The sequence below is a fragment of the Neopsephotus bourkii genome, unplaced genomic scaffold (genome assembly GCF_033783945.1).
Source record: "Neopsephotus bourkii isolate Nb327-2 ecotype Australia unplaced genomic scaffold, CSIRO-AGI_Nbou_v1 NB_1292, whole genome shotgun sequence".
In the NCBI taxonomy this organism is placed as follows: Eukaryota; Metazoa; Chordata; class Aves; order Psittaciformes; family Psittacidae; genus Neopsephotus; species Neopsephotus bourkii.
In genome coordinates this window covers 6,995,771-7,020,980 of record NW_026901776.1, presented here as the reverse complement: position 1 = coordinate 7,020,980, position 25,210 = coordinate 6,995,771, and the positions used below count along the sequence as shown (strand labels likewise).

At 37.9% G+C, this 25,210-nt stretch overlaps 1 protein-coding gene across 3 annotated transcripts in view; it reads right to left on the bottom strand.

The window, feature by feature from the left end:
- Positions 1–25,210, bottom strand: part of CRIM1 (cysteine rich transmembrane BMP regulator 1) — a 193,740-nt gene that overhangs the window by 61,698 nt on the left and 106,832 nt on the right. The window contains exons 5-7 of one of the 3 annotated variants that reach the window (XM_061365837.1): positions 18,324–18,445; positions 4,681–4,863; positions 130–327 (exon numbers count right to left, since the gene is read on the bottom strand). In XM_061365837.1, coding sequence (XP_061221821.1) covers positions 130–327; positions 4,681–4,863; positions 18,324–18,445 — 503 coding nt within the window. The remainder of the gene's footprint in view (positions 1–129; positions 328–4,680; positions 4,864–18,323; positions 18,446–25,210) is intronic. The other 2 variants (XM_061365839.1, XM_061365838.1) reach the window with 2 other exon arrangements.

Here is a 25,210-nt window from a genome sequence, read left to right as displayed (position 1 = left end):
GTTTCTTCAGTCACAGGCAATGCTATGCTAGCTACTCCAATCCTCCAAAATTTTAAAGTAAACCAAGAATTACCAGGTAAGCAGCAGCCATGGCAGACCGAAGCATAACAATGGAAATACCAGTCTTACCTTCACACACTGGGCAGCACTCCCCAGGGACTTTTACAGGATTTAGACAGCTCTGCCCACAGGCTGTTGCAACACAGTGTGGATCTCCATTGATGCACTGGCAGAAAGTACAGTCATCCTCTCGCCAGCGGTCTCCGTGAGCTTGTATCTGACCATTGGCATAGCAGCCAGCAGGGTTATTTACTGGATAAACTGGGTCTGAAATGAGACGAATTGCAGGAGAACAAGAGGTTTTATATTCCCTTTTACACCTACATTTTACACATGAATAACTGCAGTACTGTGATTTTACAATACCTAGAAAGGGTAAAGTGCAGCCACTACAAAAAACTGAAAGAATCACACTGTGGTAGACAATGATAAAGTAAAGTAGGTAACAAATTAGGTATTTCAATATTGAAATTTACTATCAAAAAAGTTAAGTCAACTTATATTGAACATTCACATATTCAGTGCTGTATTTTTAACTATTTCAACTCAAGTTTGGTACGTAACAATTACAAGGCTTAATTTTTTCATTTTCTGATTTTGTTCTTTGTAACAAAATGGATCTTGGATCTATTGATACATTTTTTGTCCCAACTTGAATTCTGAAGAAAACTAAAAATATCTCAATGAATTATAATGACTCATATCAACATCACACCATTGTTTTATAGTATAAGCAAAAATGAGACCTGACACATTTTTTGCTGGAACGAGGAGACTGCCTTAAGCTACATCTCATCACCACTTTGGACATATACTAGTCTTCCCGAAAAGATGATGTGGCTTGGTTTTCAATTTTATTTCAGTTGGAAGCCACAAGACCCACTTACCTGCTACCAATCAAGTTAAGAACTGGGTATGTAAATAACACAACTTTGAGGACATACTTTGTATAAGATTTATCCTCAAGTTTTGTGCACATAAATAATGCAACTCTGTACATGCTAACTAATGATTTGAAAAAACAAGCAGCTTTTACTCTTCAGAACCGTGATAAGCGACACTGATATTTAACAGTAAAAAAACCCCAAATGTATTACATGAATATATGCAACTTATCACAATGGCTAATAAAAGGTAAATGTTAGACTCAAAAATTAAATATCTAGGAATGTCCAGTAAACAGGTCAAGTTTTCAAAGCAAGCAATAATATAAATTACATATTAAAGCAAATTCAATATATTAAAACAAATAAATACAACTAAAAGCATTTTTGTTTATTTAGCTGACACCAGACAGCGGATATTGAATGGGCCCAAGTCATTTATGCATAAGTCAATTTTCAAAAAGTGTTAAGTTTGAAGGACTGAGAAAAAAGATATATCCTGCCTAAAGGGGAAAAAAGAAGGACTTGAAATTTCATCACTCCCCTTTGGGAGGGAGGCAATGCATTTTAAGCATATATGCTAATAGCTGCTGTCTTATAAACCACTGTATCACTTTATGACCATATCTGAATATTTGGAGTGAAACTGCGCGCAACTTCTAACTCTACTAGACATTCACTTCTACCCTGAACATCAGTTACATTCCCAATTTTAGCAAAATTAGTTAAGTCAATATAAATCCCCAGATGTTTGGAAAATAAGACATTTCAGAATTAAAACATTTCCTAATCTCTTAAATTTGCACCTTTTATATTTTAGGATTACCTTGCTCCTGTAATTCTACTTTTACCTAGCCAAAACCCCAAATGATAAACAAACAATTGAAGTGAACTTTATCATTCAGCTCATGTATGGGATTCTGACTGACAGAGGAATAGAGGAGGAACAGAAAAGCCATATAAGACTCCTGTTATTTGCAATAGTCTTTGATGTGTACCAAAACACAAAGTTCTCAGTACCCTTAAAAGGTCAGTAGTATTTAAAGATAAATCAAGCCCAGAAAATTTTATTTCCTGAATGCTGAGGTATCCTACAGGACTTTGAGAAATAATTCTTCCTGGAGCTAAGGCAAGAAGTGCTTTTGCCTGTACTGCACAATGCTCATCACATTTACCATTTGCCATTTGAAAACTCCTGCAGAAAAGAAGAAAGCATTACATTTCTATCATCAAGAAAACATTAGTAGGAAACAATCTTGCAAATCAGTCATGAAATAATCAGTTAGAAAGAGAGCAGGTAGAAAAAAAATGCCAACTCTTCATCAACTAAAAAAGCATCAATGGGTGGGTTGTTAAGTATACATTCTGCCCATTTAGAAGAATTACCTTGTCAATTTAGGTGTCATTAACCCAAATTATTAGGAAGGGATCAGAGCTTTCTTTTAAGTCTTTAAAAGAACCCTGAAAACTGTAATACATTAATGGGGCCAGTTGTCTAGCCTTACTTAATAGAATCACACTAAATCATAAAGTATTTATAGTAAAACCCCAGACATATCAAGAAATAAGACTTCCTCGATTTAGTGCTAAACCCTATCAGAAAAGCATGCAACAGAAACAAGCAAGCCAAACAGCATCAGAGGATTTGATGAAGGAGCCTGTAACTTGGGATCTCAGTCAGCTGAGCAGAAATTAACCACAGTCAACACTTGAAAAAGAAGACTGTATGCAGTAAATATAAATCATTACCCATTTTTTTCTGTCTACCAAGGACCTGTCTCAAGAAGAAATTTCCATTACAGGCTTACTGCATACTAACTCAAACCCAAAATTAAATGTTAACAGGTTTCCTTGAAAATCTGATTCAAAACCTAAGAAATAAATTTGTAGCATTGTACGATTATATGGTACAATAATTTATTGATAGATTGTAGGATAGCTGAATATTTAAATCACCAAAGAGGATGAAGGATGTATCTGGAATTGTAAGTCCAATATGGAAAATCATCATTCACATCTGAATATGACAGAGCTGATACAGAGAGTCCAGACACAGCAGATCGACAGTTACATCATTAAGTATCTATATAGATTGCCATAATGATTTCATAATGACAAATCTCAGAATATTCACAGATGTGAAAAATAGTAATTATACCAAAACCCATCAAATTTCACATATTCTGTAATGTCAGCAACTCATACAGCAGTTTCTTCAGAAGTGGATCTGCACTTAGGAAGGGTTTCACCACATCAGACGTGACTTCTCTAAACTTTTCCAGCCTGTCACTAAATGATGATACAGCACTGAACCTATTGCACACACGCACCTATCCGCCAGCTTTAAGGCTCTTCAGCATAGGCACAACTCTAGCAGGAAAGACCTGGCATCCTGCCTCCGAATATAGTAAAAAATGAAGTCTAGCCCAGATCTTAAACACAGGGCAAACGTGGCCTTAAATACTTAAGTGAACAGCATTTGTATTTCAGCTTCTCTACATGTGAACATCACATTTCAATCTACCTGATATGAACTGATACACTAAAATATATAAAAATACTCTTTGAAGAATGACTTCCTACTTCCTACCTCACCACCCTAGTACTTCATTATCTAGATTTTGGACTTTTTTTTTTTGTTTGTTTTTAAATGTCTGAAAAAGCTTTCAATTGTTTGCAACAAAACAAACTACCAAAACAGTATCCTTCACTACATCTGTGCTGACTGAGAAGGTCCAGCTCTTACAGCTGCCTCTTTTAGACTTGTTTTTATGAGCTTCTCTGGAATGAAGCAAAACTGTAACAGGTCTTCTGAACTATTTGTTTCTAACAAGGAACTACAGGAATACTGATATTAAGCACACTGCAAAGTGTTTGAAAGTGACACTAATTATTAGATTCTTCTCCTCTTAGGAGGAGATTTGAGTTTTCCGGATCATTTTGCTTATTAAGAAGTCATTCCTATGTTCACAATTAAACACAGGGACCAGGAGTCCTTCACAGGCCTTTTGTCTATGTGGTGGCCTTAACCTGTCCCCCGCTGAGGCAAGATCCAAGTATAGAGCCCCAGACCCACCAACCTCTACTGGAATCTTGGTCATATTCTGGCAGAAGATGCATCAAATATTTTCTAGCATAAGTAAGAGGGTCAACAAAATTTCCAACAGGACCCTTTTTGGGAGGACTTGAAGCTCTAGCAAGCAGAGCAGGCTGTCAATAGGGCAAAGGAGAACACTCAGGTTTGATTACTACCCCATGTCTTTGCTATAATTGTAGAGAAGAGAAGGTGTATGCCTTGCTCTAGCTGAGCAGAACAAGACTGGAAGAAGCAGGCTGCAGTGGAAATGCATCGTAGGGTCACCATTACTACTTCAGAGAAGCTTGTCTGAACACCTGGGGCAGAAATTAGGAACAGCTTGTTAAATCCTTTGGGAAGAAGGTCCCCGTAGAAGTACTGCACATCTGACCATATCTAAGGAAGTTCTGATGCAGAAGGGAAACATGCGGACACTCAAACAGCTCTGTATAAAAACGGCAGTGTCAACATCAGAGAAGCATTGCAAAGAAAAAGACAGCACAGGCAGACACGTCAAAAGGGTAAAAATAAACTAAATTAAGGAGGAATCTGTAAACTCTAGAGGAAGAAAATAAAGCACTTTGCTGATTTGCACTGAACAAGCAAATAAAAATGAAGCAGCACAATTAATAAGCAAATGGGATTAAAAAGATAGTGTACCTTCACACACTGGGCAGCACTCTCCTTCTGGCACATAGTACCTGTCACAGTGTAGCTCACCACACTGGGCAGAGAAACAAATGGAGACTCCACCTTGGCATCGACAAAACCGACAAGCATCCATTCGAAACATGTCTCCATCATAATATTCCATGCTGTTAAATATGCAAGTTGGCTTCACTTCTGAAAGTAGGAGGGGAACAAAAAAAAACAAACAAACAAAAAAAAAGAGAAAGTATTTTACAGATATTGGTGAGAAGTAAACTCATGTTGCTACTGACAAGAGAAAGTTGGCTTTTCTTTCATTTTTGAACTAAAATTTTTTTTTTTAAGAAGATAGCATATTTTACTGTTGGTTTCAACAATGGAAGAAAATAAAATGCTATTCTAAACAGGGGAAGTTCAGGTTAGATGGAAGTTCTTTCCTGTGAGGGTGGTAAGGCACAGGAACAGGCCGCCCAAAGAAGTGGTAAATGTTTCATCCCTGGCAGTGTTCAAGGCCAAGCCGGACAGAGCCTTGGGTGACACAGTTTAATGTGAGCTGTCGCTGCCCATGGCAGGGGGTTGGAACTAGGTGATCCTTTCCAACCCTAACCATTCTGTGATTCTATGATTCCATGCATAATTAAAGTCTCCTTTTTAACAAGATGAAATACTGAAGGAAAGCTATGGTACAGGTATTTCTTCATAGGTGTTAAACATTTCTTATTCTGGATGAGACAGAAGCTACTTCAAATTTCAGCACAGGAAGCAATGGATCTTTCTGGTTTCAGAAGACAATTTCTGATGTTTCTGAAGTGTAATCTTCCTTTCTGCATGACTCAGTACACAGGTGGATAAATTGCACTAAAGCTGTTCAGGCAATAGGGATCTGTTTAAAGCAAAACCCAAACTTATTTTGTGACTACTTCATCTGTTATGCAGAACTGAATACTACTCAGTTCAAGCAACATGGAGCTGTACTAGTCAGCTCACATCTATAATCCCCACAGAAAAATAACCTCAATTCTAATAAATATTTATGTGATCACTTTATTGTATATAGATGACTATTTCTTGTATGCCTTCATCTACAGCAGTTCCCTAACGTTTAAGTAAACCTGAATTTTGTGGAAAACTGAAAGCTTCTGAAAAGTCTTAAGTATTTTGGAATAGAACAGTTTGCATATTAAACCACCGTTTAAAATTATTGTCACTTTTTTATACCAAAGAGGTTTGCTTCAAGAATATGAAGCAGATCCACACGCCGTGAATACAACATAAGGTTTCCTTGGAGCTTCTGACCTTGCAGTTACCCCACACGTACACATTTTCTTTCACCAGCGGAGTGTATTCTGTTCAACCAGCCCAACTGAGACCCACACAATACTGTGTACTTCAACAGCCCAGGGCTGAATCATTGGGACTCAAGACACCCTAGAAGAAATACTCCAAATTTATGTTCTGCTATAACACACATCACATTAGTCATAAGGAAATCATGACTTCAGTTTCATCATGACATTACTGATTTAAGCCTCATTCCTCTTCGGAATAAACTTTTTGGCCTTCTATGGTACTAACCCAAGAAACCTGAAAACATCTTCATTTTTGAAATTTTTTTCAAAGCAGCTGAAGTCAAAGAATATGTAGTAAATAGGTGTAGTTTTCCAGAAGCTAAAAATCTGGTATTAAAAGCCAAAGCTTCTGCAAACAGGAAGTTATTAATTTCAGCAACAAAGTCAAAATTTAAAAGTACCAAACTGTGGATAAAACCATCAACTTTCATTACAGCTGAACTAAAACAGGAACAGAAAGAAAGCTCAATTACTTATGTTGCTGATTTCAGCCAAATAGATGGAAAAGACTACTTAGTTACATGTGCAATGCCTAGCCACACAGGGCTGAAAAATGTGCCCACTATGTAGTCTGGTGATTTTTCTTTTTGGGTTAGGGCTCAGTATCACATGGGAGATGAAAAATACTTATGGAAAATTCAGCATTTGCAGGTTCCTTTCTGCCCATTCCAATCCTCTTACTTCTGGGGGCTTTTCACCTGATTTACTCTTGACAGTGATATGGGTTTTCTTCAAATCTCTAAAGCATTGCAAGGACTCTAGTATTTCTTTCCACATACGCTTATATTTTGCTCCAGCCCCGAGTCATTTAACATGATTGTAAAGCGTTAGAGTTGAAACTTGGAAGAATCCTGACCAATGTTTGGTTATAATGTGCCTGTTCTGCCTTCAAGACATAATCTAGAAAGCAGCATTCAAAAAAAAAAAAAAAAACAAAGCAGGAGGAAATACCACTGTGCTGTGTCAGGAAAGCAGGTATGACCTCATTAGAAAGCAATTCGAATAAACAAACACTTGAGAAATATTTCAAGTTTATGCAGCTCAAACTGTTAGTTTAAAAACCTTCTCAAAAAGGAGTAAGTGCCAACACAGTTCAAAAGGCCTTTAATCTACTGGCTCCAGACTTTACTGGTTTGATTGCAGCTTTCCAGATTTTTAATGATTTAATGTTTCCCACCACCCCAACCCCCCGCCCCATGCCCAAAACAGTAGATCTGAATTCCTGCCTAGTTTGAAGTAGAAACATCATCTTCCATGAATTATCATTCATGTTAAAAGTGTTCAAATAAGACCAAAGAAGTTGTAAATCTGTAAAGCAAACAGTATGTTTTCTCCCTACAATGAAAACCACCACAGAATTTCACTATATGTGTATTTTTACCATCAAGATTTATGGTAGTGTATACATTCACACTATTGACCTAAGCCTATAAATCCACAGACAAGGATTACTTTTGTTAGAACCATATGTAGGACTGCAGTCCTTAGATGCAGTCAAGCCAAAACAAGCACTAACCAAAGAACTGTAGCTTTAGATACTCATACAGTGGAAGCCTAATGAAAGGGTAAGCACCATGCAGTAAAACTGTAACGATGCATTTCTTCCACTCACGATATGCTGGAAGATTCTCTCAGTTTTCTTTTTTTGCTTATGGCTAGAATAGAGTGAAAGAACATAAAGCCAACATTAAATCAATGCATCTTTTCCTAAAGGCCAGTAACCACAAATTCATTATTCTGCCAATAAAGAGAATACAGGTAGACTTCCTCAAGTGCCAAAGCTTCATTGTGTGACAATCTGACTGAACTTCACAGCACAAAGTGCTTAAACATATCCAAACCCCCAAATCTTTTTTCTGATGCAGACTACCACTACAAAACAGCAGGCATGAGACAGACCATGGTTTTGTGAACATGAATTCAGTCTCTGCCAGATATCAGATAACCCAGTTATACAAGATTGATCTAGACCAAGCACAGTTGTACAACTGCCCATCTGTGAAAGGAGCCAGGCCAGAGCAGACAGTACCCAGAACAATACAGAGTTTATACTGGCTGTGGAAGGACAGATAATATCACATCTTTTCTCCCATATAAACATGACTAAGATGGACTTTATTTGGCATTAAAGTTCCTGCCACAGAGTTAAATGAGAAAGAGTGCTGGCACAAATTTAGCTTTACAGATCTCACAGCACAGCCTTTTTGTTCTAAAAGTCAGCATTGCAGTGAACTATAGAGCCCCATACTACAGATGCAAACTGATTACTTCAAGACCTTTACCTCCCATCTGAACTGCAGACAATCTGTTTTATCAAACCAGCTTTCAAAGGTATTTCACCTTACTTTTAAATCTAATTAAATACAGTTCTGTTGGCTGAACTAGCCCTATATAAAACTTCTGTTATTGAGATTTCTGTAGTTTCCCAATACTTGTGGTTTCCCTTGATTAGAATTACAGAGCAGCTCAGAAATAAATGCAAGTTTGCACTCCATCCCTTGCGAGACAGTGCATTAGATGCTTCAGGCATCAGTTGTCTTTAGGAAAGTTTGGGCATTTTCTTTCCTAGTATCAGAAATTCCAGCCCCCCTGAAGCAGAAGCAAGATTCTGCTGTTTACAATTTTCCCTTGTTTAAAGGATTAAAAGGTTCATGATTGCAGCATACCAAAGTATTTGTACCAGACTCTTGGAAGGAACTGGAGCAAGTGCTGTGAACTTTTGATTAAATGAAAGGGAAGGAAACTGATAAACTTTAATCCTGTATCCATATAAACAAAATGCAGAAAAGCTTTCTGTTTTTCAAAAGTTGTGCTGATAAGTACTTAAAAAACTCTTCAGTTTCATCAGAATTAGCCCGTAACAATATTAAGAGACAACAGACTGCACACTTTTGTTTCCTTGCAAATACATAAAAACAAGCTAGGTAGGAAAGAAAAATATCATTGGGGTCCTTGCTCTTCAAGTTGTACTGCTTAGTGCAGTGTATTCCCTATTAACACAACTTCAGAACCATTCTCAAAGTCCTTTGGTCCCGCCTCTTCTAAAAAGGTCTCCCAGAAACAAAGAGGTCAGAATTAAAACAAACTTGTACGGTTATTTGTAAATCAATGCAACTATTTATGTATGCATTTATACAATTATATATACATATTTTCACAGCTTGGTTGTTTTTTTTTTGGTATGTGAGGTTTGTAAGATATTAAAAGACACTTGGGATTGATGAGGAAAAACAAATTCAGCAGTTCAACCTTTATAATAAGTTTTAGAGCACAGAAAATCTGTATCATTACATTAGAAACCACTCATATACTCATCTGCCACAATCTATATAAAGAGTCAACTACAGACATCAGTCTTAAAAATTGTTTGTCCACCTCAAAAGTAGATCCCAATCCAGTAACCTTCAGAAGACAGTTCTTCTGTAGGTTGATTCACGTCTCTCTTACAGTAGACAAGACTGCAAGGTGTTCCTCATAAGAGGCAAAAGACTTATTTCCAAGTCACTGTGTTGACTGGAGGTTGCATCATGGCAACATCCCTCAAAAGAATCAGCTCTACCTCATACATCCCCAACTTAATCTCCTCTTTAAAACCACTGGTAATGAAAAAACTGCAACCTGTCTACTAAACAATTCCACAGTTCTAACTACTGTAACTAAGCTCAAATTATAGCAAGGGTAATTCAGTGCAGGCAGAAACAGCTGAAAACCATAATGAAGTTTCCCAAGTTTCATTACTTTTCCCATCTTTAAGTCCTACTATTTTTTCCCTTCCTTCAATGTGCAAAATTACTGTTAAGAGGACTCATCCTGGGTGTTCCTGCATCTGTCCTCTCTTACAGATAAAATTTCAAATTTTCTTCATCAGGTCATGCTTTTCACTGTTTCACTGTTTCTGTGGCTTTCCTTAAGGCTATCCCCCTTTTGTCTAGACAACCTTCTGGAAATTAAGCAGTGCTACTTTTTATCCTGCAGTAGGTTTTAGCCCTGAAACAAAAAACCAAGGAGTCAAGGCCACCGAGGGCCATGGCTATGCTCTAAAACCATAAACAGCGACAGATTTTCTTGATGAAATTGCCAAGCAATTCTTGGAAGCAAGCCATGTTCTTCATAACAGAGGAATGTGTCTAAATCCCAGTAGTCTGTCAGTCTATCAAAGGAGAAAATGCATGCTGTCATCAGTTTAGCCCTACACATGTTACCAGGACACAGGCATCTGAAACAATCTCAGCACCAGTAAAAGGTACTGGCACAGCCCATCATTCACGGCCAGTACATCTGTGATAAGCCTGAAGTGTATACGAAAAAAGTTAGAAGTTTCAAGAAAAAGAATCCCCAAAGGTGTAATACAGGCTCTGGTTTGGCATTTGCTGCTTTCTTTGAGAAAAATATTTAATTCTAACCTTGTCCTCTCCAACGTGTTAGAAACCCTGTTAAAGTTTAAGCATCTAGAAATATCTGAGAATCGGAACATTACTAAAGACATAAGCTTAGAAAATTCACTTTGGCAAAACCACCACTACTTCAAAAACTACATATATATATATTTTTCCTTTCAACTTTTAACCAGACAGAACTAGACTATTAGGCTTCTAATATTCTTTGTATATGACATACCACCACTTCCACAGTTTCTATCTAGCATCTTGTTTTTCATTAACTGATATGAATGACAAAAGTGAGTGAGACTTTGTCCTTACGTTACTTAAAATTCAGTCTCTACTACCCACTGACTAACCCTCCCATGCATAGTGAACCACCGTAAAGGGTTTGAATTTGGTTTCACATCCAGCTGGGGTTCCAACAATTTCTACCCCTCCTCTTTCGCTGACATGGACAGTGGGATTGAGTGCACCCTCAGCAAGTTTGCTGATGACACCAAGCTGTGTGGTTCAGTTGATACACTGGAGGGAAGGAATGCCATCCAGAGGGACCTTGACACACTTGTGAGGTGCGCTGATGCCAACCTCATGAAGTTTAACCATGCCAAGTGCAAGGTCCTACACCTGGGTTGGAGTAATCCCAGGCACAGCTACAGGTTGGGCAGAGAAGAGATTCAGAGCAGCCCTGCGGAGAAGGACTTGGGGGTGTTGGTCGATGAGAAAATGACCATGAGCTGGCTTCAGTGTGCGCTTGCAGCCCAGAAAGCCAACCGTATCCTGGGCTGCATCAAAAGAAGTGTGACCAGCAGGTCGAAGGAGGTGATCCTGCCCCTCTACTCTGCTCTTGTGAGACCTCACTTGTAGTATTGTGTGCAGTTCTGGTGTCCTCAACATAAAACGGACATGGATCTGTTGGAACAAGTCCAGAGGAGGGCCATGAGGATGATCAGGGGGCTGGAGACCCTCCCATATGAAGATCAGCTGAGAAAGTTGGGGCTGTTCAGCCTGGAGAGGAGAAGGCTGCGTGGAGACCTCATAGCAGCCTTCCAGTATCTGAAGGGGGCCTATAGGGATGCTGGGGAGGGACTCTTTGGTAGGGACTGCAGTGACAGGACAAGGCAACAGGTTAAAACTTAAACAGGGGAAGTTTAGATTGGATATAAGGAGGAAATTCTTTCCTGTTGGGGTGGTGAGGCACTGGAATGAGTTGCCCATGGAGGTTGTGAATGCGCCATCCCTGGCAGTGTTCAAGGCCAGGTTGGACGAAGCCTTGGGTGAGATGGTTTAGTGTGAGGTGTCCCTGCCCATGGCAGGGGGGTTGGAACTAGATGATCTTAAGGTCCTTCCCAACCCTAACTGTTCTATGATTCTTTTATTTGCTTACATTTTATTTATTAATATTTTATTTGCATGCAACTACAGACTGATTGCTCTTACAGGGAATTTTTGAGTCGTCTTTTGATTGTCCTCTTGTTTTAAATGTAACTGGCAATGATTTGCATTGTTTCAAATATTTTTCCCAAGTTGACAATGGTGAATATAATCCAGGTTCAGAGGATCTACACATTTGACGTGGTTTGGCAGACTGAGGTGCTTTTTCACTCTACTAGACCAAATTCTCATGCTGCTGTTGATGGTGATTAGCCATGATTTTCAAATAGTGTTTAAATGTTCTGACTGAAGAAAAAGTACGCTAACCGAAAAACTAAAACCCCACACCACAACCACTAAATCACTTCACCTTGTTGACATCAGATTATCTTCCTTCAGTATTAACCTTCAACTTATTATTTACAAAAGTTTGTTATCTTTTGCTTCTTGCAAACTGCATTTTGATTCTTGTTATTTTAAAACTGTTATTTTTAAACAGGTGACTATTTAAAGTCCATAAAATTTTGTGGCTTTGGATTCCCAGAGCGAAATGCACAACAATGTTTAATTAGGATCAGGACTATACTTTACTTCAGGACATCCTCTGTTACCAGGGTCAAACTTATTTAAAAGCACACAGAAAATGAGTTTACTGAGAGTGCAATATAAATTCTGTAAGGATTAGTGCAATAAATAACAGGAACTCTATGGTAATTAGTTGATGTCTGTGGGGTGTTTCACTTGGACTGAATTCTTTAGTGAAGGTTTTCCTTGGTGACTTGATAGTCCCCATTCAAATCCCTTCAGTACTAATTGATGCTCCCTCTGGAAACAGGTAATTCTAATTTCTCTTTAGAAACAGTGGAATCACCTTTTTGTCCTTTTCCACACCATCAACTTAATAAAGGAACTGCAACTGCTGTGAGGAGGAAGTGAATCAACAGGTGAGAAGTGTGATTAAAGAACGATTTTACTCTCTCCTCTAATGCAGTACCACTGTATAGAGACGGAGGCATGAAGAAAGTCAGGGGGCACAGAAAAAAAGCCAAATACCTCATTTATGTCAATGGTATCTCCTTGAATGAGGAAAAAAAAATTACAGAAGCAGTTGTAAAACCCAGGTTATGTGTCACAACAAGTGAATGAGCTTGATGATTTAGGAGACATCTCTACTGCCATGCAATCATCAGTAGAGCCTAAAACAGCAGCATAGAAAGGGTCACCATCTTAAGTGCCAGGAAAGGCTATTAGCTGTTCTTCTCTGACCAATGTCAGTGCAGTCCCATTTTCAATGGGCAGGGCAACAGAAGTCCACACCTCACCTCCAGGGGGAAAGGAGTGTGTGAAGTGGGGCTGCAGAGCCACTCCTGGCAAGACTGGACTCTGAAATCACAGCTCATACATGGCCATGGAAGAAAGAAGGCTTGTCTCCTCGACCCTGGATCACATGGATACATTAACAAGGACCACTCTCACACACGCAATTTACCATCAGAGACCCTTTTAAAGTAGCAATTGTATTCAAGGAAACTTACTGAGAAGTGGAAGCCCTGACTGATAGTAGGAAGCAGCTGCAGGATGCTGGGTAATTGCACTTTCAAATTTCTAAGGCAGTGCGCACAGTCAGTATGTGCTTTAGTGCAAGTTACATTCAAGAAACCCATGCATCAATACCTAATTAAGGAATAGGCAAGTTTGGATACTCTGGTTTCCAAACACTTCTACTCTTGCTGCATGTACAGCTTGCAGTCTCTTTAGATTCACTTCTTCATGCTTTAAATGTAATGCTGAATCAATTTTTTTTCCTTACAAGCTCTTCCATGAGAAAAGGCAGCACCAGGATTAGTAGACAAAAACCTTGGTGAACAATGTATTTTGGGTGGATCATAAGAAATCTTGAATTAACTTCTGTAAAATGCATGATTTTGGGAAGGACTGCCTCCTGGGAATCTCTTGCCTAATATTCCCCAGATTAATATAATATGTAATCTAAATGGAAAGCAGATTTCAGATAAGTGCAAGTAGGAAAACTTCATGACAACTGGAATAACCTGCTTTAAACAAAGCAATAAACACTCTCAATTCCACTGACATGTATGCTCTGTTACAATGCACTGGAACCACACAGCAGGCAAAACCTCATTTTCAGTTTCATATATTAAGATGAAACTATTTGCTATAGATTTCCCATGTTGCCATATTTTCTCTATTTATTTCACACTTCTCAGAAATGAGTACATTTGACTATGGATGTAGCTCTTGAAAACTTCACTACTGAACACCACTATAGCAATTGCCAATTCCCATATGCAACTAGCAGTGAGGTATATATAGCCATATCAGCTATACCTCTAGTTAGACTATTTGATGGCAGGCAGAGATTTAAATTTAGCAATTCACAATTCTTTCTCCTTCAGGCTACAATTCTGTTTCATGCACAACCTCGGGCTTGCCCTGAGGGTCATCAAGGACAGTAAGATTAGGAGAAACAGCCAGCCAGCATCATATCAGCAACGACGACTGACGCAGTCATATCACTACTGCATTGTAAATCAGGGTCTACCAAAAGTTCCAGAGAGCTGTAAGGTTAAATTTACAAGTTAAACAGTAAAGACCTTTCTCTGACAAGGGAAAAAGAGCAAGAAACAACAAAGTTGTGGTAATCATTGTTGTCTGAGCTATAATTTTGACATCCAAAGACCGGACAGGGTATGTTCTGGGATGCCCCAAAAACACATAGTGCATAAATCATGACAGAAGAACTTCATGCATCAAAAGGGAACTATGACTTGATTCTTACCACAACCTAAACAATACAGAATTATTTTATTTATAAAAATGCTTTCCTTGAAAATAAAGGAATCAAGCTTATAATACATGCCTTAAATTTGACCTTTTTAATTGACTAAGCTTTGGACAAGAGCTGCACTGTAACGACAGTAATACCTGTATGCTAATTGTAATGATGAATTCTTTTGACCGCAGTGGTGTTTTAAAAAGCATAAATTTATGTCTTCAGTTAGCATAACAGTTTTACTTAAAATACTCTGATTGCTCCATATATTCACAATGATAAGAACATCACACACAAATATTAGGAACATCAGCTCGCTGTAATGCTTTTTTTTGGTCACCAATGAGAAGGCTGTTCTCAGCACTAAATTATTTCCTATATTAAAAAAAAAAAACCCTGTCAGAAGCTCAACCCATAAAAGTTTAAACAGCCACAGACAGTTGGTACTTAACAAGGCTCAATTAAACCAAAATATCAGGACCATTTCCACGGAGGAATAATTTTTTTTCATGGTAAATAATGTCTATAAAATGATATGGTTTATATATATAAACTACGAGAAACAGCAGATTACACATGATACAACGCATAATGACACACTCAGTATAACTCTGAAGCATAAAAATTTTCATTTTGTAAGTTGATATTTTATAAATACAGCAGTGTATTGATTTACTGATGCATTTATCACCAAACAAGAACAACAGCTCCATGACCTGCAAAGAGTAACTAGTGTAGAAGTTCCTTTTGCTTCAGATTAATACGCTTTTCTAAGACAGACTAAGAAAAATGACCTTTAGGGTCCCTTCATGATCTTTAAAGGTCCTTTCCAACCCAAAACATTCCGCAAAAGCTAGTCTGAGACAGTGTGCATTGGTAACAAAGATAATGACACAAAATCTACAGATACATCACAGAACTTCTAAATCAGTTTTATATTAAATCCAGGAAAGACATTTGTGAAAGAATGATTGATCAATCACAAAAATGCTGACAAACATGACATATTAAAGAGACTCTACACAACATGTATTTTGCTGCTGTTATTCATTAACTACTGCCTCAACACTGGCCGATGCTGTTCTGAAACAAGAGCAGACCCCTTTCCTACATAGTCAAGGCAGCCTCCAAAGATTCTTTCCGAACATGCAGCTCTGCAGAATCACGTTAGCACATACTTGCAATAAATACTGCAGAAGGCTGGCCTGGGTTAACACTCTGCACATCATTAGGGTTACAGAAATACACAATTTAGTTACCCCACAATACACAAAACAGAGTTTTTGCAGTCTAAATACACTTATTCATAATGGATGCCATTAAGGTAACTCAGATGATCCGTATTATTCCTGACTGCTCCCCTCCCCCTCACCAACAGAATTAATTAATTCTAACATTAAATAGATACCATACAGCACAAAAACTATACTAACATGACTGTGCAGGTGTCCTTTTTACTCCATCCTCTTGCCTGTTTTCAGGGGATTCCAAACACAGAAATAACTAATGGAACTTGCTAGTAACACTGATTACAAAAGTTCCCCACTTACCATTGATAAATTCATTAACTTGCATTTGATTAAAACATGCTCTTTAAATAAAGCATCTAATCCTAATTGGAAAGGATGAAGATAAGGAATTCAGCATCTTCCCAGCATTTGTGCCAACAGCTAACCACCCTCACTACTGAGAACAGCACGTCCTAGATCTTACAGATTTGGCTCTTGTTACTTTGATGGATTTTTTTTTAATGAAGAAACTGATCTAAGCCTATCAATGTAAGATTATTTTCTCCATCTGTCACTGGTACCTACTGTATCTCTTCTGCACTTGTCAGTATTTCAAGACCCTTTTAGAAAACAGAACTGGATATTATATTCAACTATCAGTCTCATAAAGAGCATTTCCCCTCTCCCCTTCATTTTAAACTGACAGAAGTAATGGTAGGAATGTTTTAAGGGCATCAGATGAGAAAATATTATCTCTTCCTACAAACTTTTCTCTTCCTCCAATCTAGCCTTTCTGCTTCCCTGTCACATCACATTCCCTTCAAAAACTCCTATTTTTTCTTCAAATTTACTCTCTCTTTGCAGGCTACTAAGGTGAAGATTAGGAGTGGGAAAGCCTGAGAGACAAAAAGAAAACCTGACCCAAAACCAGGTTGAACCTTTGGAGTCCATTGCAATGAGCAATAAAGCAACGATGCATAGGGCAACAGTGCTAAGACAGTCCAAATTCACTGTTAAGAATAAAAAAATGAATACAATTCCTCCTTGGAAACAGGATATTAAAATAATTAAAAGGCAAAAAAAAAAAAAAAAGCCAATTTAAACAGCTTCATCTAACACCTGATATAAATACTGCAACAATTTTGGTAACAGTACCACAAATAACAGCAATGTTAGCAAGGTTAGCATCTTTGAGACTGTTTTCCACCAAAGATATCCTATCAGGAAAATATCCTATCGGAAAGTGGCTTCACATTTCTTGCTCAAAGTATAAAAGTAAATCCTGAACTAAACATTGCATTGAAGTGTGCCACACAGTTAAATTCAGAAATGATACCTTAATAGAATGACATGAATATGAAACGAAGGAAGGTGATTATTACACTTTAGTGTAAAAGGCAGCATATAAACAAGAATTAGGTAAGTTGCATTCAATTCTACAGTAGCTACAATCTCATCCCAAACAGTGAAAAAATCCACCTGAAAACTAAAGAACCTGTGATTCTTCCTGATGCAAATTCTTTCATTCATATGAAAGAAGTTAATTTTTATGTATAATGTCCCATTATATATGCTAAGTATTATTTTTTAATCAGCATCTGAGCATTTAAAATACTGCTCTATGTAAATATCACAAACATTCTCCTGGGGCAGTCTATCTCATTGTATGTATGTTTATGTGCATATGCAATGAAGAATGTAAAATAAAAGATGTTTCAAATGTATAATATGTGCACCACTAAAGATTAATTATTGCTGAATAAATATTACAAGGAAAAAAATGCAGTGAAGGAATTTTGCTAATTCCCTGTGTCACAGGGAAAAGTGCATTAGAAAGAAAATCAGAAATTTAGAAATTAAAGAAACACAACTTACAAATGACAATCTCCCACTTAAGTATCTTCATCTGAACTTCCAGTTAGAATGACAGAATGGTTTGGGTTGGAAGCGACCTTAAAGATCATCTAGTTCCAACTCCCCTGTCATGTGCAGGGACACCCTCCTCTAGACCAGGCTGATCCAAGACCCGTCTGATCTGGCCTTGAACACTGCCAGGGATGGGCAGCCACAGCTTCTGTGGGCAGCCTGTTTTAGTGCCTCACCACCTTCACAATAAAGGCCTTGTTCCTCATGTGCTATTTAAACCTCCCCTCTTTTAGTTTAAAGCCATTCCCCCTTGTCTTATCACTACATGCCCTTATAAGATGTCCCTCTCCAGATTTCTTGTAGGCCCTATTTAGGTACTGGAAGGCTGCTATAAGGTTTCCCCTAAGCCTTTCTTCTTCAGGCTAAAGAATCCCAGGTGTTCCAGCCTGTCTTCACAGCAGAGGTGCTCCAGCCCTCTGATCATCTTTGTGGCCTCCTCTGGACTCACTCCAGCACCACGTTCCTCATGTTCTTTCTAGTTGAACTTAATTCAAGAGTATTGTTTCTCATAGCTCTTAATAACATGGTAAAAATAACCAATCACTCAGCATTTTCTACAGATAGATAAAATCCTCCTCCATGTGCAAGAGAAAGCTTCACGTACCATTGACACATTCAAAGACATCACAGCACTTGCCAGGTGTTCCATCTCCACGTGAGACTATCTGGGGAATGGAGCCTGCCTCGCACATGGGGAAACCACATAAACCAGAGAGACATTCGCATCTGAAACCAAAGAACAGTAAGGAAAACCCCATAAATAAATGAAGCCACTTATAAAGGGATAGAATAAGCAAGAGGAAAACAGAAAGCTAGAGTACAAGTTCTAGTACTAGCATATACATATCTTAGAATCATCTTTAATTAACCCAACAGCCAAGGTAGATAGCTTATCAACCTGAGGGTTTTTTTTAGCCATCTGAACTCCGATTGGTGGTCAAGCAAACAAGGACGTAGTACTATGCAATATCAACACTACTCTAGTGCTGTATTCAAAAATATAGAAAGCCGTAGTTCCATATTGCTTGAAAATAACTGTAGCCTCCAGACTTGCAAAATAAAGGTTTCTCCTCCAGTTCCATCCAAAAAAATCAAAACTGGTGATACACTTATAGCAGTAACTGCACCCACTCATCAGGGAAGTGCTCTCTCATTAGGAAACTGTATTATACACAGTTTTATATAAGGACTAATTAAAAAGAAAGGAAGACCATACAGAATCATTAAATTTAAGCCAAATGAGAAGAACTGCAGGCTCTTTTGGTTTTTGATGGAGCTGCCCTCAGTTTGCAGAGGGTCAATCAATTACATGAGATGCCAAATAACATGGGAGGCTAGGTATATTAAGCACTACAGTTAGTTTCAGAAATTGGAAAAATTCTAAAGAGTATCTCCTCCATGCAAGTAGTATTTATTTGCTTATTTAAGAAAACAGTCTTAAGAACAGGAATACATAAAATATAGATATACAATAGCCACATTTGCTTCCAGATTCTTTGCTTTAGGATTAACATAACAGTTTGAAAGTCAAACACTTAAGACTTTTGGTAAGTTTATACTTAGAGTGCTTGCCCCAGACAATGGGCATATTACAGGGATAAGCAGTAATGATTCAACAGAAGGCAAGACAAAACGAACAAAAAGAAATATGCGAATACTGTAGCTGAGAAACTTCATGGAATAGCACTTAAAGTTTTCAGCTGCAAATGACAGATTTTTTTCCTTTTTTTTTTTCTTTTTAACTGGTAGATGAATTTAGCATACTACAAATGCACACACATTTGAAAAGGGGAAAAAAAAAACCTCAGCAGAAGGTCCTGCAATTATGAGTTAAAAGAAATGAAAATAAGAAGTCTACTTGCTAATAACTATTTCAAGTATTTTAAATATTTAAGCCAACCCCCACATTAAACCACCCATTACTAAGAAGCATCATCAGCACTTAATGTATTTTCTTAAGTCTTTATGCTTAAAAAACAAGAAGTTCGATTCTCCTCTGCATATCTCCTTAATTGCCCAACAGACATTTCATCTCAGACCAGTGCTCCATGAATGAGAGAGAGCCACCTCTCAAAAGACAGGGTTTAAATATCTCCCTCTTTTAATCTCATCAGTGTTAGCCAATATTGTTATATTCTCTACTGTAAGGTATTACTCAAAAGGAAGTTTGCAAGAAGAAATACAAGCAACATCAAGGAATCTCACCGAACCTTTATTACACTGTCTGGAAAAGATTCTTAAAATATTGAATAATAGCAGCATAATGCAATATCATGCTTATAAAAGAATAAGTCCTTGAAAAAACAGCATTAATTATACCACATATCACAAATTACACTAAATATGTCAAGATAAGGTGGAGCAGTGTGACTATGTGCACATACATACTACACTACAGTGATAGTTTTAAAACAGGCATTTCAAGGTTTTTTTTCATAATATTGTGCTTACCATAATCGTGAAGGATAATTAGAACTAAACCATTAAAAAAAGGAAGAGCAGATAAGAAAAGCTTTATTTATCAGACCTTTACTTTTCACACTTTCTTCTCAACTTATTTATAAATACAAAAAAAACCCTAATTATTTTCTTTACTTCACCCTTTCCCTTCAGAGATGTAGAAGAAAAAAAAAAGCATTATGGCTTCTACTACATGGAATCAAAAAGGCAGCTTCCGTTTAAGATGACTCTCAGGCATCTTGCAGAATTCTGTACCAGCACCTCGCCTTTTGCTGCCCCAATAAATGGAAGGGGGAGTGGGGGCGGGAAAAATAACCTCCAGCAATTGGTGAAAAAACCCAACAAACAATTAGCACTGTCAAGTTCAAGGAATTTGTACCTCAGCCCATACCATTGCTTTAGAAGACACTTTTGCCTTGTGAGAAGAATAAAACACAGAAAGAAGCACCTACATATTACTAAAGAAAGAAAAGATAAAACATGTAGAACAGAAAAAGAAATACAGACACAGTATAAAAGTGGTATTAAAAGCCTAGATAAAAATACTAAGTTTCACTTCAACCATCCTATGTTCACATCCAGCCAATCTCTGGGAAAATAGGTAGATCAAACTTCCTGAAAATTCACGTTTTTCACAGAGAAAATGGCACATGTGATGGAAATGTACTGATGGACCTTGATTTTCCAAGTCTCATGAGCTGAAATTACCACTCTTAGTTTTACTGCCTTAATAATAAGCTTTTTCAGACATGCCTGTATTTTCTCTATTCTTTTCCTCTCATTAACATTGATGATTTGAGTTGCAAAAGAATATTAAATGATTAACTTGTACTTTTCTCCTCATTTTCTTCCAAGCCAAAGCTTTTCCTAAAAAAAAATCCCAAACCAACAAACCAACCAAAACACAAACCCCAACAACAAGAAAATATGAATCACCAGATTAAATAACTTAGAATAGGACAATATTCCAGGGAAAGGGTTGAAAAAGATGTTTAAAAGACTGCTGGGAGCCAATGTTCCTTTCTGCAGAAGAGACTCCCTCCCATTCAGAGGAATCAAAGCTTCACATACTCATTCACAGTGTAAGCAAACAAAACCCCACCCTCCAAGATTTTATAAATTGACTTCCCATTTGGTTAAAAAATAATCCATGTGTAGGAGAATGTCAAAGCAGCAAATGGTCTCAGATGGACTTTTAAATAGTCTGCATTCTTTTCAGCCAGCTCTGCTAGGAAAACCTTTGACCATTGTCCAGACTATTAACATGGAAAACATTGTTTTGGAGACAGAAGTCTTTCAGGAAGAAACCCAAGGAATTCTGGTAGCCGAGCATGACTGCTGCACTGCCAAAACAACAACATCTGGAAATTCGGAATAAGTGATCCCGTTCTCAGTAAGACAGAAAAATGAGCTTTATAGTACTCGCGTTCTCTGCAGCACCTTTTGCAGCAGAGGGACAGACAGAAGAGAAGTTGTCATCCAGCTCTGTGCTCTGTCACAGACAGCTATCCACCTGCAGGGTGTGTGTACCTTAGGCTTGGTACTGAGCACTAAGTTTGAAGAAGTTCAGAAGGCCAGATTGTGATAAACCTGGCTATGGGCCCTCGCAAAGTAATTTCTATGAAATTTGGCTGTTCAGACTGCTGTGCACAATGTTGCTTCTGAGCTGCCCCTTCTGTAACTGTAACTGGCCTAAGGAAAACAGACACAGCAGAAGTTACTACAAGGAAAACTTCCCAGAGAGAACATAAATTTATACACCGCTTTCTCCCCTTACACAGCCTGCAGTGACACCACTGCAGCATCAGATCGCATGGTGCCATCCGAAAGTGCCAAGATTAAAGGAAGGCCAGTGTCTGAATTACTGAGAAGCTGGCACTCAGTATCTGCCCCTCACATCTTACTAATAAAGGCGCTAAAGAAACACATCTTTGGGTGTTATACCATCACAGTACTTCAGTCAAGGCAAGAACATGCCCTTTTAACAAGGAAGAATAGTCCTTTACGAGTCAAATATCCCCTAACAAAACAGTCCAGAAGTTAAAAAGGAGAATCAAACAGTCATGCAAGAGACTTCATGGAGTGCAGCCTGGAAAGGTGTTATGGCCTGGAAGGAAAGAGAATCCCAAGAAAGAAGCCAGCTGTACTGAAATATTGAAAATACAGAATCAACCTGGCTGGTAAAAGGGATTGTCTTTAGTTCTTCATGCATGTTAAAAAAAAAGAAAAAACCCCACAAAATAACAATAATTCTAGAAATTTGAACAACTGAGCAAGGGAAGGCTCAGTATGTAACGAATCGAAACAAGATGATGTCCATTAACCGGCTGAGGAAGGTAACTGCTTCAGTAATACAAATGGCCTGCTTTTAAAATTCAGTTTTAAGTTCTTCAAAACAGGTGATTTCATTACTGTCTTTTACGTTTGAGGGTTTCGGTTTGGTGGCTTTTTGTTTGTGTTTCTTTGGTTCTTGTTTTTTTTTTTATCATCATTTTTTCCTTTCTTATTTTATGTCACCAAAATTGAAAAAAGAAAATTATGAAAAAAAAAATCAAACAGAACACTTTTAAATGACAATTTTTATTTAAAATCCAATTATCTTGGTTCATTTACTTCTGCTATTAAACAGATGAAAAGAGAGAAGTACTTGGTTTGCCTCAGAAAAGCTGTTTTGATGGTAGGATCAAAAGAGTTCTCCAGGCACAAGGCATAATGGCTATGAAAACAAGTACAGGCACCCTGGAAAAAAAGATCTAGTAGCAGTGAACAGGAAGGCTGGGGCTGGGGTATGCTGAGGAGAAAACAGCTGTTCTGAGGATCAAAACAGAATTAAATCTAAACCACTGAGACTAGAGAAATGCGTTCCTGAAACACACATCCCGTTCCTGTGGAGATTTTTATCATGGTCCTCCTTTTTTCCTTGCAGGAATCTAATACAATTTGCATTAAGATTATTAGCACTTATGCTACCTAAATATATTAGAGACAACTCCCCAAGATCCATTAATAATATATACAGGTAAGGATACTGTAAAATAAGGAATTTTCATAAGAGAATTCCCAGCATTATCACAGCTGTGGCGAGATATTAAAAGTGAGGCCCTCCTGATCATCAAGCACAGGGTATAAGAAATTATGATACAGCAAAATGAAATATTAACATAGCAATCTCACGAAACTGGCAAAGGATTATACCCATGTTACTCACATTTGAAGCCATGATATAAGTCAAGTAGGCAAGATCATGAGTTTTAAACCAGCCAAGCTACAGATTCCAGACCAGGAATCAACCAAATGCCAGTCCTAGAAAAAATAAGCTCAGAAAGTGACACTGCAGGCAAAGACAAACCATGTGGGGCAACTCCATTCCAGAGGTTCAGCTAAAATTGTAAGAGGGGACAGAAAACAAACTGTCCAGAGGAGGCAAATAAGCTCTTTCTCAAAACATGGGAAACCCTCAGATGATCATTTAGGTTATGGATTTATTCCATTATAGGTGAAATTTAAAGATAAGGCGAGAAGATTGCTTCAGAATCCAATGGTTTCAGAAAGCAAACAATCCCATTTAGTTAATGAGACCTTTTCTATGTAATGGGATCTGCACAGGCAAGAACTGTAACCCTTTTCTAGAAACAAGACGCTTGAAATTCCACCAGTGACATTTCATAGAAGAGCAGTAAAATACTGACTGTTATTTTAAAATGGTCCACAACCTTCCGTTCCTCTTTTAAATGTTAAGTAATTTAAAGAGGGAAGAAAAGCAGCAGCAATTTGTGACTGGTGAAGTCCGATACAATGTTTCCCACTATTTTCTAGAGGAAACACAACTTCAAGCTCTTTTGATGTAACCTCAGTAACCTTGATATTATTATCTGCTCTAAGTACTGTTGGAAGCTGCTGGGAAATTCTTATGTCTAGCTTCCTTCTAAAAACGCGAACATGAAAGTGGTACTCCCGTTGCTTTATTTTGCCTATGGGTCTCCCCAGGCAGTTTTGAGTTTGAAGACAACTGTCAAAATCAAAATCAAAGTTATTTATTTCTGTGATACAAGCAGAAATTTGTCTGTTCAAGTCAGAAATTATTCTGAAATAAATCACCTATTCAATTTCCAAACAAGTTAATAACTGATTAAGTAGAAATTGAACAAAATAGAGTGGAGAGTCTTGGGGGGAGAAGGGAGAACAATATTCATTGTGATCATGGTATACACAAACTCTTACACTGTAAGTGAAAACAAAAATTTGCAATAGAAAGATATGTCTACCAGTTTATTGTAAATTGAAACAGATTGCTTGTCAAAAATGCAAACAAAACCAGATCCTATAGACACAATACTATCATTCTACTTTCAGGCATAAAACACTGCCTAAAAGTAGATACAGTGAAGGGATACTTTAATTTATCAGGGCTCAAATTTCTTCTCAAGTTTAACACTGAAGGGGTAAGTACATTGTTAACACAGCACATGGTCAGACTAAAGTACTACATATACTTTTCCATAAAAACTCACACATTAAAAAAGGAAGCTGCTTGCATTAACTATGATCGATACTTCTTTCCCTTGTGCAAATGCTAGGATTTTTAGTTTATGGGCAATGTGCTCCTTCCTTTACATAGTATTCATAGAATCACAGAATAGTTAGGGTTGGAAAGGACCTTAAGATCATCTAGTCCCAACACCCCCTGCCATGGGCAGGAACACCTCACACTAAACCGTATCACCCAAGGCTTCGTCCAACCTGGCCTTGAACAACGCCAGGGATGGAGCATTCACAACCTCCCTGGGCAACCTATTCCAGTGCATCACCACCCTAACAGGAAAGAATTTCCTCCTTATATCCAATCCAAACTTGCCTGTTTAAGTTTTAACCCATTACCCCTTGTCCTATCACTACAGTCCCTAATGAAGAGTCCCTCTCCAGCATCCCTATAGGTCCCCTTCAGATACTGGAAGGCTGCTATGAGGTCTCCACGCAGCCTTCTCTTCTCCAGGCTGAACAGCCCCAACTTTCTCAGCCTATCTTTAAAGG